This window comes from Crocodylus siamensis, chromosome 4 (assembly GCF_052110815.1).
Source record: "Crocodylus siamensis isolate JL-2025a chromosome 4, ASM5211081v1, whole genome shotgun sequence".
NCBI classification, from domain to species: Eukaryota; Metazoa; Chordata; order Crocodylia; family Crocodylidae; genus Crocodylus; species Crocodylus siamensis.
In genome coordinates this window covers 201,838,829-201,856,671 of record NC_143398.1, presented here as the reverse complement: position 1 = coordinate 201,856,671, position 17,843 = coordinate 201,838,829, and the positions used below count along the sequence as shown (strand labels likewise).

The 17,843-nt window shown below is 51.4% G+C and overlaps 2 protein-coding genes and 1 long non-coding RNA gene across 4 annotated transcripts in view; 1 reads left to right on the top strand and 2 right to left on the bottom strand.

Annotated features, from left to right (window-relative positions):
* Positions 1-8,807, bottom strand: part of EVX2 (even-skipped homeobox 2) — an 8,858-nt gene extending 51 nt beyond the window's left edge. The window contains exons 1-6 of one of the 2 annotated variants that reach the window (XM_090045403.1): positions 8,581-8,807; positions 6,625-7,281; positions 5,807-6,131; positions 4,097-4,956; positions 2,755-3,023; positions 1-2,388 (exon numbers count right to left, since the gene is read on the bottom strand). The exon at positions 1-2,388 is cut by the window's left edge and continues 51 nt beyond it. In XM_090045403.1, coding sequence (XP_089901529.1) covers positions 1,729-2,388; positions 2,755-3,023; positions 4,097-4,520 — 1,353 coding nt within the window. In that variant the 5' untranslated portion in view covers positions 4,521-4,956; positions 5,807-6,131; positions 6,625-7,281; positions 8,581-8,807 and the 3' untranslated portion in view covers positions 1-1,728. Of the gene's footprint in view, positions 2,389-2,754; positions 3,024-4,096; positions 4,957-5,806; positions 6,132-6,624 lie in introns of both variants that reach the window. The other variant, XM_090045402.1, reaches the window with a different exon arrangement.
* A 2,948-nt stretch (positions 8,808-11,755) lies between these two features.
* HOXD13 (homeobox D13) lies at positions 11,756-14,516 on the top strand. Its single transcript, XM_090045411.1, has 2 exons — positions 11,756-12,512; positions 13,055-14,516. Exons 1-2 carry the CDS (start codon positions 11,825-11,827, stop codon positions 13,303-13,305), a joined length of 939 nt encoding a protein of 312 aa, XP_089901537.1. The 5' UTR covers positions 11,756-11,824; the 3' UTR covers positions 13,306-14,516.
* LOC149867439 (uncharacterized) lies at positions 14,492-17,750 on the bottom strand. Its single transcript, XR_016442050.1, has 2 exons — positions 16,378-17,750; positions 14,492-16,183 (listed from the first exon to the last, which is right to left on the bottom strand). It is a non-coding gene; the product is annotated as an uncharacterized LOC149867439 (long non-coding RNA).
* Between the last annotated feature and the right edge of the window lie 93 nt (positions 17,751-17,843).

Sequence of the window (17,843 nt, the reverse complement as noted above, 5' to 3'; positions counted from 1 at the left end):
GACCAAACACAATAAATAACGTAATATACAAAGCTTTATAATTATTGCACATTTGTAAAATATTTTACAGTGAGTTCATACGGCCAGCAATATTTAAAGCACGAAGACTTTATTTACAGTTTCATATAATAACCAGGTCCAACGGACCTAACATAAAACGAATTTATGTTAATTTTACCAACCAGCGTCCTTATCGACCATTTGCTAGACATATACATATCTATATTTTGGAAAAATGTAAACATTATTGCCAAAATTGTCGTATATACATCCAAGACGTGTGATCCAAACAAATGATACCAACAATCGAAAAGGTAAAGCTGGTAAAAGAGTGCCATGTTTTGGTCTATTTTATTTAGCCTTAAATTATATATTAATAAAAAATTTAAATGTAAACTCAGTGAAGAACCGCTGGTATAATCAACATTTCTTTTTCTTTACATAAGTAGTCTTGCTATTTATTTTCTTTACAAAATGAAAAATTTCTGGTTTAGGTATTTCCTATGTTAGCTTAAAGTTCTCTACCATTAAATGAGCACGTCTTGTCAGGAGTCCACCCCAGGAGTCTTGGGATATTTCCTCCCCTGCCCTCCCCACCCCTCCCCTCCCCCAGGAAATCTTTCCCACTTGACAAAAATCTACAATTTATGTTCACTGAACAAAACAGCATCGCCTTTGAAATCCTTTCCTGAAAGTCCATTATTAGAACATGAAAAAAAATCCAGTGTCTTAAAAACAGAAGTATTTCAGGACACTTATTTGAAATATATATAATCGGGAAATTTGTGGGAGAATGTGTGCATGTGTGTGTATATATATGTATATGTGTGTGTGTGTGTGTGTGTGTACGTTCACACACAGACACACAGACACACACACTCAGGGCCTAAACAAGCACTAGCAAGTTAGATGAGGGCTCCAACTCTTCAGAAAAATCTCATTATGTGAAGAGTGAAGTGGCTCTGTAGGGAGCATTATGGAAATATCTGGGTTTGATTTAATGAGGCTCTTCACATTGGTGGAATATCAACTTAACACAGAAAAGTCTACCCGGGGCGTCCAAGTTACCAAAATGAAAATTGGCAATTGAGATGATAAGAACGTGGCTTTCTTGTGCGGAATCACTTCAGGTAACAGGGAGAACATTAAATAACACACATCCTGCGCACCCCGAACCATGTTTTATGTACCGAGTCTCTTATCTGTCTCTTCTAATGACTTCCCTTAGCGGGTTGTTAGTACTTGACAGCAGGTCTCTGCGCGGGGAACTTTTTTCCAATTCCACATTCAAAGGAGGTCCATCAGAGAACATGATTGGCAATTTTCGTCATAATCTGCACATTATTAGCATCAGAATTGACACGGCAGTCACACCGCGGCTTGCTTTCGGAGGCGCCTTTCTTCAAGTTCAAGGGAGTCCCTGCAGTGGCCGTCCGATCCGCACACGGGAGAAAGGCATCCGGGATGCGCCGGGGGGGGGGTGAAGGCTGCCAGGACTGTGCCCTCTGCCTGGAGAGATTCAAGTCTTGCCCGGGGGGCGCGCGCTGCCGTGCGCCCTCGGGCCCGGGGCCGGTCCGTGGTACAAAAATAGAAGCAACTTTAGTGGCAGCCAGGCGTGGTCCCGCCCCCCCCGCCCCCGCTTTAAAAACACGATGGTCGCGCCCGGCTCCTGCCCCCGCCCCCGGGCGCCCCCTGCAGGCAGAGCCGCGCTGTGTCCGTGCCGCGCGGTTATCTGGTGAGCGGCGCCTCGTCGCGCTGGTCGGGGGAGGGCACGGCGGCCTTGCTGAGGACGGCGGCCGAGTAGGGCAAAAAGCCGCTGTCGGCGCGCTGCGCGCCCGCGCTGCACGGGAAGTCGGAGGTGGCCCCGCGCGGGCCCAGCGCCGAGGCCGCCGCGGCCGCCGCCGCCGTCTGGCTGCTGTGGCAGCTGAGGCAGGAGCAGGGGGTCGAGCCGCCCGGCGGCGCCGAGGAGGCGGCGGCCGCCGCTGCTGCCGCCGCCGCCGCCGCTGCCGAGGCGGCCGCGCTAGTGTTGAGGCCGGCGGCGGCAGCCGCGGCGGCGGCGGGCGCCTGGTAGAGGCCGGGGTGGCGGAAGCTGCAGAGCAGCTCGGGCCGCGAGTAGGGGTGAGACAGCGCGCGGAACGTGTCGAGCGGCCGCATGGACGTGGCGAAGGGCGCCGCCGCCCCCGAGGCCGCCGCCGCAGCCGCCGCCGCCGTGACGCCCACGTGCGGGTAGTAGTGCAGCGGCACGTGCGAGTGGAAGGGGTAGGGCAGGCTGCCCGTGGCCGCCGCGTGGGTCATCATGTAGGTGTAGAAGCTGGGGTCGGCCGGGTGCGGCCACGACATGGCCAGGCGCTGCCGCTTGTCCTTCATGCGCCGGTTCTGGAACCACACCTGGCGGGACACGAGCACACGGGCTCAGCTCCGGCCCGCCCGCACCCCCCGGCTCCCGGCCCGGCGCGGGGGCTCTCCGCTTCAGTCCCCGCGTGTCTTTGCCTCCCCCCGCCCGAGAGATGCCGCCGGCCAAGCCGCGGCCGGGCCGCTGATGATGAGCCAGGCTGCCGGGGTGGCCGCCCCGGGATGAGGCTGGCGCGGGGTTTCGCTCCGTCCCGTCCCCCCCCCCACACACACACACACCCTCCCCGCACAGAGGGGGGTGTCCGCTCCCAGGCAGCAGGACGGAGCTCGGACACCGGGCCGCTTTGCAGCTCCCACGCAGCACAACAGCACCCGCCCTGCGTGCCCATCTCGCGGACATACCTTGATGGTGGTCTCGGGGAGGTTGAGCGCGGCCGCCAGCTCGCAGCGCCGGGGCCGAGACACATAGTTCTCCCGGTAGAACTCCTTCTCCAGCCGCGCGATCTGCTCCCGCGTGAAGGCGGTGCGGTACCTCCTCACCTGGTCGGCCCCCGAGCCCGAGCTGCCCAGGGCGTTGCTGCCGTGCAGGTTGGTTATGCTGGAGCCGGAGGAGGAGGAGGAGGAGGAGGAGGCGGTGGTGGTACTAGGAGCCGAGCTGCTCTCTGAATAGCCTGGGCAAGAAACAAACAAGCAAGCAAACAAAGTGAAATAAAGATTTGTTCCTGGCGAGGCGTTTGCGCGCATTAACTGAAGCAGGAGGTGAGCTTCACAGCCTGGTTCTGAACACTGATAATTAATGCTAGCTGTCACCGTTACAAATTGCTGCTGTTAATAGAATCAATAAAGTTTTTGAATCGCTTCATAACCAAATTATTCTAAGTAAATTAGGCTTTTTTAAAAGTAATTATAGAATTCTGGTCTCTGAAGCAAATTAGCCAAGCGAGGGCACAGATGCAGGGCACGGTTTCAGAGCTGTGGTACGGCTCTCACGCCGCGATGATCTGATTATAATTAGAAACTGGGAATCAGCTTCTGCAGCCCCGTGAGCTTGCCTATTTTCGTTTGATATAGGCACAATAAAAACGACCTTGCACAAAGATCTGCCCGGCAATGCTTTGTGGGCGACTTTTCTTCCTTGACGCGTTTGACAAAAAATGCACATACCATGGCACCTAAGAAAGCACTGATATTTCCATTACCACACTTCCCAATCAGAATAATTCGCCAACATTTCTTTTAAAGTTGTCACGATACGAGGGCGTTTAATATTCTGTATTACAACAGAAGAAGGGTGAACAAAGCCCAATTATTATTGGTGTGAATACACAACGACACATTTTACACGCACAGAGAAAGACAACCACGCACGCAAACACACCGATGCCTAGTTCCTACGGATCTCAAAACCTAATTTATTCCACATACGTATATGTGTACAGAGGGAGAAATAGAGATCGGCGTTAGAGAACGAGAGGAGCAAGAGATTTCCCTGAATATACGTGTGTGGGAATATACAGATGTGTGTGTGTGTGTGTGTGTATACAGATACGTGTATACTCACACAGACACTTTGGTCTATGAAGACTGTTTAGTGCATCTTGTCTATCGTGAGAAGGCAGCAATAACAACAGTTCCCAGCTTTAGCACGGGCCGTACTGAATTCAGAGAGCTATTTCCAGAGGCCCACAAGTTTTCCCCAAATAAAACTGTACGCTTTAGACGGCGAGGACAAACGAGCAGTTACCTTTGTTATTGTTTTCCTTCAGCTGGGAGGAACTCAGGCTGGTTGGGGAGCGGAGAGCTGAACAGCCCACCTCCACATCACTGTTCATATCTGCCTCTTGAGCAACTTCTGAATAATGGCTAATTTTCTTCCTGCTCTCAGACGAAGGGATTTCGGAGGAGACGCTGCTCTCTGTGTTCTGATGCTGAAGATTGAATAAAGTGTCTATTTCAAATTTGCCTTTGGCAGGGATGTCCCCTATAGTGCTATGCAGAGAGGCGGAAGTTAGTCTAGGGCTGAGGCGACCACTGTGTTGAGAATTTTCAAGGGCCTCCAGCACCGCATTTCCAGCTGAGTCTGACAAATTCGCGAGCCTTTTGCCAGCTGTAGGACTGTGCAGCCCTCTTTCCATCAGAATCATCTCTTTTCTTATTCTTTCCATCATCTCAGCTTTATAAAAAATGTCAAAGTTGCAGGGTTGGTCCTGTACTAATGATCAGCTGCAGCAGGGGCTAATTCACATTCAGCCCGGCAAGTGTCTCTAAATATTATTATCTCTTTTTGAGGGAGGCGTAAAAATTGTGGGATGCCAAAGCGAGGGAATGACTGGTCAAAATGACCTATACATCCTTTCTAGCCCGAAATGTCATTCATCAAAAAGTAGTGCTCGTCATTAAGGTAGGAATGACGCTGTTCGAATAATCATTTATTGTAACAGGTTTATAAGCAAATAAATACAAGCTCCTGTCAGTGGATAATGAAGGCGGCTTCTGAGCAGACAAATATATCCAGGTAGAAAGAAAGAAAGACAAGAAGTGAAGAGTAACGCTCTTGTCCTTAGCTTGATCAGATCTTGCTTGAATTGCTCTGGGGTTTGGCCTCTGGGGTGAAATTGACAGTCTGATTAATAAAATGAGCTGTGCAACATTTCCCCCTTCATTTAGGTGCATCATTATGCTCTGATTTTTGTTTTGTTGCCTTTTAGGTCCTAATGATGCAGCTTCTTTCTCATTTGTCCTCGGACAGAGCTACATGTTAAATAATAGATAATGCTTCTTTTTATTATTTCGGAAGCGGATTTTAGATCGCAACGAGAGAAAATCTTGGCAGAGGGACCTGCGGACCGAGCACACCCCGCGCTCGATTTTATTTACTTTTCCTTCCCAGCCGAGAAGGCATTAGCACTTTTATTTAAGGATGATGCTCGCACACACCCCCATGCACACGAACCGCACACTGGGACTTTTCCAGACTGATGCTGCCGGTCCATACCGCTTTACGTGCATCTACGACAGCTGCCTGGAAATGGTGTTATTTATTGTAATCCCTCTTTTCTAGTCTATTTTCCTCGTTGCATCCTTAAACCCGATCTCCTTTTTACTTGCTGTAATTCTACTTATCGAGGAAACCAGACTATGATTTCCCCCCTCTGGGGGACATGTTCTCTGTTGTATACTTTAATGAAAAAAAAATACAAATCGCCACACAGCGTTAAATGCACGTATGATTTAAAGCATCATATTGCAGCACTGTCATCTCATTCTCTAGACAGGTTTCTCTTTTGTATCCATCCCCCTCCCAGCCCCTCTGCCCGCGAAGATCGACACGCTTAAAAAAAACATTAAAAAATAAAATAAAATAAAATAAAATGACTCGCGTTTATTCTGTCAAGGCTTGGGCTATTCGCGGAGGTACGCTAGTATTACATTAGCAGCCTTGCCCCAAAGTTACCTGTGGCTCAATTAGCTCATCTGTCCGTTGTTTTCCGGGGTGATCTGGAGTAAAATGTCTCTCTCTTGCTGGAAGGGACACGGGCTACCGAGTTTAGGAGACGTGACTATTGGAAAGTCTCCCCTCAGTGATAACTTTGCAAGTAATAATGACGCTGATGGCAACCATTTAAACGAAGATAAATCCTTTGTCGTTAGCATCTCTGGAGTACTCTTCAATAGCTGCCCAACCTTGCGTCTCCGCGAGGGTTTTTTTCACCCACAGAATATAGTTTTAGACCCGGAGTGTCTGAGTTTGATCGGCGACAGCAATACTCCAATGCTCCCTGGGATTAAATCGGATTTTTTTTTTCAAAGACAGCCTGTTCCTTCTCATGGGGAAGTCACACACAAGTTCTTATGCTTTCGCGCATGATTCATACCTCGAAAATGGGATAGTCGTCAGATTTTTTTTAAATAACGTGTTAAAGTCCCTAAACGGTCCGCGAAATTTTTAGGAAACGTTCTAGGCGCGCGGTTTATAAAATCCACCGCTCGACTCATGCGGGTTTTTTCCGCCCTTTGAAATGTGAATTTAGCTGCTGTGTGGTGGTGTCCTGTGTGCTGCAGCCCAAACCAGAGGAAAGTAAACAGCAACTTCCCCCTAGCCCAGCAGCCTCTCTCAGCGGGTGTAGCACGGACCGGGCGCGCACAGGTTCTACCAGGAGCAACTGGGAGGGCAAAGCCTGCCTACGGCCAGCACAGCACACAGGCACTTTCTGAAATGAGCTTTTCCCCATAAAGAATTGTAAAAGACAGTAACAGATCTGCCTTTCTTACCCCAAAGAGAGGCGATGAGAAAGCGGTATCTTCTCCTGTGCTGGGAGACAGCACCGCCACCTACTTCGATTTTTTTATTATTATTATTATCGAAAATAAATAAATCTCTTCCCTGGTCTCCCTGGTCTGGGCTGTTAACATGGCGCTAGGGAGACAGCAGCTCCCTGCATGGGAGATGCAGCACCTGGAGGAGCAGAGCCCCTCGCTCCGGGCTTGGGCTCTGTCTGGAAGTGACTGTAAACACAGCGGAACCTGAATTCACGGCCCTCGGCTGATCCGTGTTACAGGGCTGACCCGGGCTGTCCCAACCGTCCCGGAGAGAAGGGACCGGTCCTCCTTAGACACACGCGATGTTTTGCACGCTGGAAGAGTTACTGATGGGTACGACCCCCCGCCCCCCCGCCTCCTTAATGTAGAGCTGAGCGCGGCTTCGCCCAGCCGGAGCTCCGAGTCCCCTGCGGGAGGAGGAGAAGCGGAAATCTGTGGTCGGCTTTATTGCTGTCGTTTGGCGCCCCCATCTGTTTTCCTAAATATTTTAACTGGGTTAGTATCTCCACCCCACTTCTTCCTTGGGAACCGCAGCTCGAGCCCAAATCTCCAGCCCGCTCCCAGCCGAATCCCAAGCAGGCTGGTCTTCCAGCAATGCTTCTGCACCACCTGAAAAGCAAATTAAAATAATAAAAAAGTAAGAATAAAACGTTTTCTCTGACAGATGAAATGGGCTGCGAGGCACCTCCCCAGCGCGGGGGGGAAATGCCAGACACAAGCTGCACTCTGAATTACCTTTATTAGAGTTATTTTATATTTTGCACCTTTCAACTAGTGCTGATATTTCATTTTATGTAGAACATATTTGAAAATGTTGCTACATTCATGTGCAGAGGAAATGACATGCCATAAAAGACGGTAATAATCTTCTACTAAGTAGATATTAAGTAACAAAAAAGTTGTACACAAAGCAGTTAATCATTCCGCTCAGAAATATGCGCCCACCTACAAACGAGTTATCTGATATTTATATTCCTCGAAAACTAGGTTCGTTAACTGTATAAGTGTTTTTAGTTCTTTTTATTTTCCTTTAAGAAAAACAACAGTGCAGTCTAAAAACTTTCAGCCTACATTTCAAGGTTTGTACTAGTGAGCAAATGTAAAGGAAGTCACAGAGACCGGGGAAACTATGTGAGTTTTTGCTAGACTGAGCTGTTTGCTCAGTCACTGGAAGTTTAAATAGCTGCGTAGGCCTATAGCCAAAAAGCCCATATTTTATCTTGTAAGTTATTACTTACGGCACCAAAAATATTTCAACCAGGCTTATTAATCCTGAACTGGAAAAAAAAATTACCCGACTTAATTGACGTGATACTTATTAAATCGACCAACATTTCCAGCAGCCTTTCATTAGTCCAACCAAGTGTTCTTGGGAATCCTGAGTAAACATTTGTTTCCTCCTCAGCTGCGGGGCTCAGCGACGAGCTGCAAAGTGTTATTGCTACTGCAGGTAACAACAGCGCCTCGATGCGCTCCCTCGGTGGGAACTCGCACAACTTCTCCTGCTGTTTCAGTCTCATTTGCCTCCAGCAGGCTAACTCCTCTTCTGCATTGCTTTTGACTTCGTTAGGTGTCTTACCCGGCTTAAGCAGTGAGAGATTCATTAGTTTTATCTAACTATTCTTTAAAAAATCGTAAGGGAAAGTAGAACAGCACCAGGTCTGGGTGAAACGCCCCATGGGAGCTAATGTTGTCACTAGGAAATATGAACTTTCATTTCTACCCAGGATAACTTTTAAAATCTTTTCTCCTATGTCTCGAATAGGGTGTTTGTGCCCGAAAGCCTGCAATTAAAGTTTTTTTTTCCAAAAATCTAGTTGGTCTAATAAAAGATATCACCTCTACCACGAGTCCTGTTTCAATGTTATTACTATACACTTTCACTTTGCCCTTGATTTGACTACTTACCAGTTGCCATTCCAGCCTTTATTTTCTTTAGGTACTTCCTGCTCTACATGGGATCATAGAAAGCCTGATCCTTACAACAGATTTTTTTTTAAAAGCTTTGTTGATGATCACCCTGAAGCAGCTGTACCTGAAAGTTGGGACTGGCGTGATAATTCGTTTTCTGTGTCACTTTCTTTCCTCTATAGTTAGCAAGAGAGAGAGACTTTTCAACTGCGTGGTTTCCACCATGAAACCTGGAAAGTCTATTTCTATTATACAAGGCAACAATACAGTTCATCCCGACTTTAATCTGCCTGCTAAGCCCAGACTGGAAAACTTGTGGGGCCATCTAGTGACAGACCCGCGGTACCGCACCGTGTGCTGAAACCGGGCAGGGCTGAGGGGCTTGGCGTGAGAGAATGGCTCTCCGGCTTACACCTCCAACTCCACTAAACTGGAAGCCATTTGATATTGTTGTTGAAGACTTGCTGCTGTGTACAGGAGCTGCCTGGAGTTTTACTGGAAACATCAGTGCTCTCTGTGAGCCCGTATTCTTCTCTTCTCCACCATGTAATGACATAATTAGAGTATAAATACCTATACATGTATCTACTTCCCTACATATACTGATTCTACATTTTTAATGGGAGGTAGAGAAGACTAGAATCATTATGCAAACCGGCACCCAACATATCCTCTAATTAGTCGTGCTTTTAAAGTAATTAATTACCTACCAAGGTAAATACACAACACAAGTCCCATTCAAGGACAGCGCTGGGCACATCCATTGTGTCTTTTTGTGACCAGCTTTACAAATGCGCAGTATACTGCTCGGCTCAAATTATCAATTTTATCTTGTGAAAAAGTTACTTCAATTTAAACGGAATATTTTATGTTAGTGCACAGCAGCGAACTTGCACGCAAGCTCAGGATGAGTTATAACTGTTACCACTGCTTTCGAGTAATGAAACCTTTACTACTAGTTTATGACCTCAAAAAATCTGCGTTAAACACTCAGGTGTGCTTAAAAGTTTGTAAAAGTCTAGTACAGGCGATTAGATAGAAGCACAGGGTGAAATATTTCATTATTCAAAATATAGTTTTATTTTCAAAAAACGTTACATGGCTGTATGAAGCTTTGAGCAGACGTGAGACTGATTTCGAAAATGTATTTTGACAGATATTCTTCCACTACACTTCAGTTTTCTCTACTGCTATTGCTGTTTCAAATGTCCTGTCCTTCCACTTACAAATTAAAACAGCATACAAGTTAATATTAAACAAGGAAAGGGGGCGGGTTGGGAGAAAGTTCTTTTGAAATCCCAATGATTTATTCTTGTCCTACTTCTGTATGACTGAACGAAATCTGAGGGAACGAAAATGTGATACGGTTTTCCCCCCTGCAGCACACAACAGTAAATGATTAGACTCAGCAATGATTTTAGAAAGCAATCGAAAGAAAGAAATCGAGTTAAAATATTGCAAAGGACAGGAGAGTGTTACCCAAATACGATCACAGGGCAGTGAGGAAAAGACGTAAATAGAGATGAGGAGGACGGGACATGAGATGAGGAGGACGGGACATGCATGTGTTTGCTGGGGATGAAACGAGGAAGTGAAGGGGAGACAGTAAGACACTAGTGACTAACGCCAACAGGTTTTACGAGGAGAGGGATTTTAACACCATCTCTGCTGGATCTGTCCACATGTTTTCGAGGAAATTAGATAATTTCAGAAACCAGAATACGCGACTCTTCTTTGTGGGAAAAACTCGGTCAGTTTCCTGCCCGCCGCGCTTGAAAACTAGCTCGTTGGTTATGCTGATGGCCGTCGTATTGCTACATGGAAAGTGTAAGACAGATAAAGAGGATGTCCACTGACTGTCTGCCAAAGGGATGGCAAGTCTCTCTCCAAAAGGCGGAATCTGGAGAAAATATCCTGCTCTTCTAACAAGGGGCAGAGCTGCCAGTTACAGCTGCCTCCTAGAAGACGGTTTTGTTCCCGTAGGTAGGAAGCGATAAGAGACTCTCTTCCAACACGTCACTATCCACAAGGGTACCGGTCGCACAGAAACCAGCCTCGGGCACCGCTCAGGGCTGATCCGCGCAGAAGCGCCCCGCCTAGACAACAGCAACAGGTCGCAGCCCGCGGACACCGAGCGGGATTTGCGGCGCCTGTCCATGGCCCCAACCATGATCGTTGTTCCTCCCGTCCACGGTGCCCTGTGGGCCGGGCAGGACAGCACGGCAAGGCCGGGATTTTACACCCCCAAACGCACTCCGAAGGGTTCACTGCTAGACCCTGAAGCGCGGAGCTCGGCCGCACCCGGGATGCGGGGAACCAGCGCAAGTGCGGCAGGCAACGGGTCTGCTCTGGCGGTGCCGTAAAGGCCAGCTCCAGAAGTCCGCGGCTGTGCCGTGCCGGGGTCAGGGGCCGAGACCCGCCGGCTTGGGCAGGTCTCTCCCGGTTCCCCGCTCTGGGGCCGGCGCCGAGGCGGAGCGGCGCAGGGCCGGGGGACTGCACAGCTCCCGGGGACACTCCCGCGCCCGCCATACAGCCCCGAGTGCTTGCGCGGGACCTCCCTAGCCCGGGCAGCAAGCGCGCGCGGCTCGGCCCCCGGGGCGCGGATGAGCGGGGCGAAGCGGGGCGAGCTCCGGAAGGGAGCGGGGCGTGGGCATGGGCCTCGCTCTGCCGTGCCCCTGCCCTTGCCCCGCGCGGCCCACAGCGCCGGCCCCGCTCCGCCGGCCCGGGCCAGCGCGTCGCCCCGCGGCTCCCGGCCCCTCCACCCGCGCCGGCAGGCGGCTCCCCGGGCAGGGCAGGGCAGGGCAGGGCAGGCGGCGCCGGGGCCAGCAGCTGCGAGGGCCCCGTCGGGGAGCGGGTGCCGCAGCACTAGCTGGGCCGCCCCGGGGGAAGGCGGCGATGGCCCTGCGGGGGGCGGCGGCCGCAGGCGCAGCCACCTGCGGGCCGCTGGGGTCGGGGGCAGGGCGCTGCGGGCTCCGGGCGCCGGAGGCGGGCGCGGGCGAGGGGCCGGCGGCCCGGGCCGGCGGCGCGGTCACATGCTCGGCGGCAGCCTATGAGGCGCCCCCCAGCCTCCCGCAGGCTCCTGCGGAGCAGCCGCCCCCCGCCCGCCCGGCCGGCCCGGCCCGGCCCCCTCCCCCCCCGACCGGGCGCCGGTTTTATAACCGTACCACAATGATGTAAGCGGGGCCGGAGCAGCCGCCATGCCGCGCCCGGCGCCCCGCCGCAGCCCGCGCGGCGCAGCGCCATGAGCCGGGCGGCGCGGGGCTGGGACATGGAGGCGCTGCGAGCGGACGCCGGCGGCGGCGGCGGCGGCGGCGGCGGGGGCGCGGCGGCGGCGGGCCAGTGCCGCAACCTGCTGCCGCCCGCCGTGCTCGGGGCGGCGCCGTCGGGCCGGGCGGCGGCCGCGCCGGGGCTGGCCGGGTACGCGGGGGGCGGCGAGCGGCCGGGCGCGGCGGCCCGGCCCGAGCCCGCCGCCAAGGAGGGCCCCGGCCCCGGCCCCGGCGCGGGCTCGGCGGCGCCGGCCCTGGGCTACGGCTACCACTTCGGCAACGGCTACTACAGCTGCAGGATGGCCCACGGGGTGGGCATCCAGCAGGGCGCGCTCAAGGCGGCGCCGCACGCCTCGCTGGGCGGCTTCCCCGTGGAGAAGTACATGGACGTCTCCAGCCTGGCCGGCACCAGCGTCCCCGCCAACGAGGTCTCCTCGCGGGCCAAGGAGGTGTCCTTTTACCAGGGCTACCCCAGCCCCTACCAGCACGTGCCCGGGTACATAGACATGGTCTCCACGTTCGGCTCGGGGGAACCGAGGCACGAGACATACATATCCATGGAGGGCTATCAGTCCTGGACTCTGGCTAATGGCTGGAATAGTCAGGTTTACTGTGCCAAAGATCAGACCCAGAGCTCCCACTTTTGGAAATCCTCCTTTCCAGGTACGAGAGGGAGAGAGGCGGTCCGAGTCGAGCCCCCTGCCCTGCCCGGCCCGGCCCGGCCCGGTCTGGCCCCGCCGCCTGTCCCCGTGCTGAGAGCACAGGACACGGCATTTCGCAGGACAGTCGCTCTCTGTCCCCTCTCCCCCCACCCCCGCCCCGTGTCCCCTGCCTCCTCGTGGCCAGGCTTCACTTGTGCCTTGAAACAATGCGCTGGGATGGGCTCGCCCGGAGACGCGCGCTCTGCTTCGCGGGCCGGAGCTGCTGGCTGAGCCGCGAGGGCGCCTGGGTGGGCTCCGCGTGCATCGTAACCGCAGCCCCCAAGCCAAGGCACGGGGGAGCCTGTCGGCTGGCCGGCGGCGGAAGGCGATGACAGTCCGTCCCGGGGCTGGGGCTTTCCGACCGCGCGCACGGTGCGGAGGGCAGCCCACTGACCACACTGGGCGGCTTTATTTGCCCGGAAAGCCAGTGCCCGGCGTGGTACAGTTCCCATTTAAATTCCTGTCGTAAAAGTCTAATTTTTCCCACCGTCTCTTTTGCAACAGGGGACGTTGCACTAAACCAGCCAGATATGTGTGTCTACCGCCGCGGGAGGAAGAAGCGAGTGCCTTACACAAAACTGCAGCTCAAAGAACTCGAGAACGAGTATGCCATTAACAAGTTCATTAACAAAGACAAGAGGCGCAGAATATCCGCCGCCACGAACCTGTCTGAGCGACAAGTGACCATTTGGTTTCAGAACCGAAGGGTGAAGGATAAGAAAATAGTCTCCAAGCTGAAAGACAACGTCTCTTGATCCACTGGTTGCGGACAGTGATGGAAATATAAATACAATTTACAACCAGCTAAAGACTTTTGGAAAGACTTGAAAATATATTTAATTCCTTCCCACCCCCCTTCCAGCGGTGGCGAAATGTTGTGAATTCCCTTTCATTTGGGTCAGCATTTTCCCCTCTTTTTTGGAGAAGGCTGCCAGAGTTTGACTTTGCAGTTCTGTTTCTTCCTTTTTTAATTTGAATATTTCCTATTCCTTCCTCTAGGCCAGTATAAACGATTTTAAATACCTTGAGCAGTTACAATTATACCTTTCTTGAATACTTATCTTTTTTTTTTTTAATTCTGTAAAACGATCTCCGAAAAAAAGCCGATGCCAAAGCTGTCAGGTTGTGATTTGGTATCATCAACTGCAGAATTCACCTAAGAGCAATAATGCAATCTAAAGAAGTGGGATTACTGAATCATTACAGCTCGCTTCTCCTCCCAAAATGCCGCGAGCCCATCAGGGCACAGAGTGAATCTTGTTTAATGTGAAGGACTAAAGAGGGATTCGCACGTAGCTGTTTTCAGTTACTTTGCAGGGAAAAATATATATTTTGGGGCCTTATTGGAACTAGGAAAACATTTGTCACTTCAGCTGTTGACGTGGCTGCGTTCCGCATTTTTCCAGCATTTTATCCTGTAGTTTCATCTGCAGTTTAATGATTTCATATTCCCTCTTTGCAGACTAGTATCGTGCTTCTTTGTAGGTGCACTTATTCCGACGCACCACGCAAAGTTACTCCAAACGATTCCGTGCATGTGCGGTAATAATGCATTGCTGTCGGTTAATACAGATGATCTGAGGCTGAGAAGCTGATAGCTAGATAGCTGCACCTAGTGATTAGCAGCATACTAGGAAAGAAACAAAACACGATGAAATGGAGTCCAAATGTTTAATCAAATTGCATATATTGGACATGCTGTATACCTATGCCTATTTTTGTATGAAGTATATTGGATGCCTTGTTCTCGTGTCTGAGCAAAGGCACGACTCTTCACTTCAGCCTGTCATGGCGTTGGAAAACTTCTGGTTACAGAAGGGAAGCTTACTCATAATAACTTTACCTTACGAAAATAAACGGGTGTTAATGACAGAAGCAATAACTGATGCATGGCAAAGGATGCCGTAATTTATGTAGGCCGGAGAGGCTGCATTTTTATTAAAAAAAAAAACGAAAACAAAAAAAACCTTCAAACCCTAGCGTGCATCTTGTGCTATCCCTATTGTGACTTCTTATCGTGCAGGTCAGTTTGCTAGCAGGAAGAGAAGCCTCTTTCTGTCCATGTGTCTCGTGTAATGATTAAACCGTGTCGTGGTCCCAGTTCTTGATTACAACAGCCTGTTGCTCCGGACGCGGGAAAGACCAAGGCTGCGTGTGTTCCCAGAGAACTGGGTCTGTTTCCCCTTCGGGTTTCCCGGTGCCTTGTCCTTGGAGCTGCCCTGCAAATGCGGGCTCGGCTCCCAGGCTCTGCACGAAGCTGCCTAAGGAGCCCTTGAATAAAATCATTTCTTTCCAGCAGGAAAAAAAAAGAAACCGATTGAAATTTTAAAAATAAATCGTTTGTGTTTTCTCTGGACTGAGCGGCGCTCTCGCAGGCGGCTCCTCCTGAGGAGAGGACAGCCATCGGCTCTGAAGTCCTGGAAACTTTGCCGAGGCTGGAGCTTAGGCAGAGACTGGGGCTAGGAGTTCACCTCCACTCCCTCCCCCCACCCCACCCCGGGGGCCAGTGCTGGGGCTGGGCCGCGATGGAGCTGGCAGGGCGGCGGGATCGCCCTCCAGGTGGGTCCCTGGCGCGGGGACCTGCTGCCACCCGGCGTGGCGGCGTCTCGCCCGCCCTTCCCGTTGAACTTGAACGCAGCCTCGGCCGCCGCCCGACAGGTCCGGGGCCCGCCGCCTCCAGCGTGCACGCAGCAAGCGAGAGGCTGTGGGGGGATGGAGAAGGCGCCCTCCCTCCAGCCTGCGGGGACCGCGGGGCGCAGCGCGTTTCCATCGCCGGCTCCTCCGCCCCCGGCCGTGCGGGACCGCTGTACCGCCTGGGCTCCTGCCTGGAGCAGGCCGAGGGCGGTGCTTGGGAGCTCGTGTTCAAGCCCCGCGTCGGGGGCCGGAGGGAGGTTGCCTCCCCGGGAGCGGGGGCCGCCGCAGCGCGGGTCTCGGCGGCATCCTCCCCGGGGCCATCTCGCCCTCGCCGTTTGTTTGCAGCTAATGAACGGCGTTATCAGGCTAATGATTCCCCCGGAACCTCCCGGGCCGGGTAACGAGAGCTGTGATGGACGCGGTGCCAAACGCGCCGTGGCACAATGATGCATGGCCGGCGGCGGCGGCTGCGGCGGCGGGGCGGCCCCGCGCGCGCTTCACCATTGATCTTGACTCCCAGCGCCATGTGTGAGGCAAGCGCGCCATCTGCTGGGCGGCCCCCGCCACTGCCGCCCGCCGCCGGCACGGCGCGAGCCGGCCCCGCCGCCGGCCCTGCCCCCCGCGGGCCGGGGCAGCCGCTGCACCCAAGGGCGCTGGAGAGCGGCGGGCTCCGGGCACCGCCACCGTCTGTGCTCGGCGCAAGCGGGAAGCCTGTTTGCAGCTGGGGCAAGATGAACCTCTGCTCCTGAACGCGAGTTTCATCTCACAGGAGGCAAAAACAAGCAAGCAAAAAAAAAGCCTCTACCGCCACCAGCCCTAGAAACAAGGCTTGGGAGACGAGATACCGTGCCGTGCTGTGGAGAACGTGAACAAAACAATATTGTCTTTCTTTGCAAAAACACTGCCTCAGACAGCTTCGCTCCAGCCGCTAAGGTTTGGCTTTGCATATTTCTCTTACTATGACTGTACAGTTACCGAGAAGCTCTGGGTTCTCAAATCCTGTAAAAGAAAAAGGGTAAAGAAAGAAAGGGGTGAGGGGAACAGATTTGAAGTGTCACCTTCTTTCCGGTAGCTGGAAACTCACATCTATTCTTGCTTTTATTGCGGGGGGGGATTATGTTATTTTGAATGCAAAATGTCTCCTTCTTCTTCTTTATTGAGGGGGGGAATATATTAAATTGAATACAACTTACATCTTCTTTTCTTTTCTATTCGTCTCTTCTTCTCCTCCTCCTCCTCATTCTTTCTCTTTCTCTACAAAATGGAAGTGCACAAGAGAACTAAACGTCGCCCAGGTTGCCAGCATATTGGAGAGAAAAATATTAAAAGAAACCAGAGTTAATAAGAAAGACCCAATTGGTAGACATAACTCAAACAATAAAGATTAAGGGCAGTGGTCACTAATCTCCTCCAGCGATGCCTGTGTGGTCCCTGAGGATAATCTGGAGAGTAATTATTTAAAGGTTTCTTCCAGAGCAATGAAATTACTGTAGAATTTAGCCCAAATCCCATTAAAAGAAGAGACGAATTTCTTTAGAAGAATGCCAAGAAAAGCGCCAGAGCCTCGACTCGCTTGAAAATAGAACCAAGATGCAAACTGCCATTAGCAAAATATCACCATGGAAATGACCCTCCATTGATACCCGTGTTTGATACTTTAATTGTAATAATGTAAGCCCCTCTGCCAATGCGCTGTTTGCTGATGAAACTGGATCAATTCAGTCCCTGGGAGAACCTGTTTACTGAATTAGCCGTGTGGCCCAAGGCAGCGCGTATGTTCGGTACGAAATGCCTTCAACAGATGCACATGGAAAATATTATTTAGAAATCCACTTCATAATCCGAAAGCCTAGTGTTAAGGCGACTGAAGAATAAAAGGAAATTTCAAAAGTACCCCTACTTATTTGGAGCTTTACTCTCTTGCGATATTCCCTCTCTTATAACACTTGCTGGTGTGTAAGTAGGTGTCTTTCCACATTTTGAACCAGGCTCAAACCAATGTTGTTATAGGAATATTTCGATCTAAATTGCTGTATATCCAGGGCCTCGCCAGATTCAGAACCGCACTCTCTCCTTGCAGGACATCAATCGTGCTAGCAGCCATGTGACTTATTGTTTCATTTTTTGCAAAAGACCTAAGAGCCCAAGTGCGGATGCTCACACACACACACACACACACACAACTTTTTCCCTTTTTTTGGTTTGAGAAGTGCAAGGGGGAAAATCTTCAACCCACGAAAAATTCTGAGTCTCGAGATCTGAGAATGGGAGAACAATAAATGCCACTCAGATTCAGTCATATCGGTTAGCCAATTGTGACTGAACACTCAGTCGTTATTTTCTTCTCTTATTATAAATCATGGAATATTTTGAATTGATTAAATATTTTGAATAGACTGAATATTTTCCTGCAATTCCTAAATGCATTCGTAGCTTCTTCTCCAATAAGTCTGTATTTTGTAAAAGCACTTTGAAACTGTTCCAAAAGCTTTTTTGGCGGGGAGGGGGGGAGGAACCCATGTATTATTTGTATTGGTCTCTTGATTTAATGTTGTGGGAAAGGCTGAATTACCTTTGGTAAATAAAAGTATTCGCACTCTGCGATGGCAGCTGCCTACTGTAGTCAGGCTACGAGCCCGCCCGTCACTACTACCAGTCC

Excerpts from the sequence above, each read along its gene's own strand:
- HOXD13 (XM_090045411.1), top strand. The coding sequence starts at position 11,825 with ATGAGCCGGGCGGCGCGGGGCTGGGACATGGAGGCGCTGCGAGCGGAC. Across the intron at positions 12,513-13,054 it reads TTGGAAATCCTCCTTTCCAG|GGGACGTTGCACTAAACCAG; the intron begins GTACGAGAGGGA and ends CTTTTGCAACAG.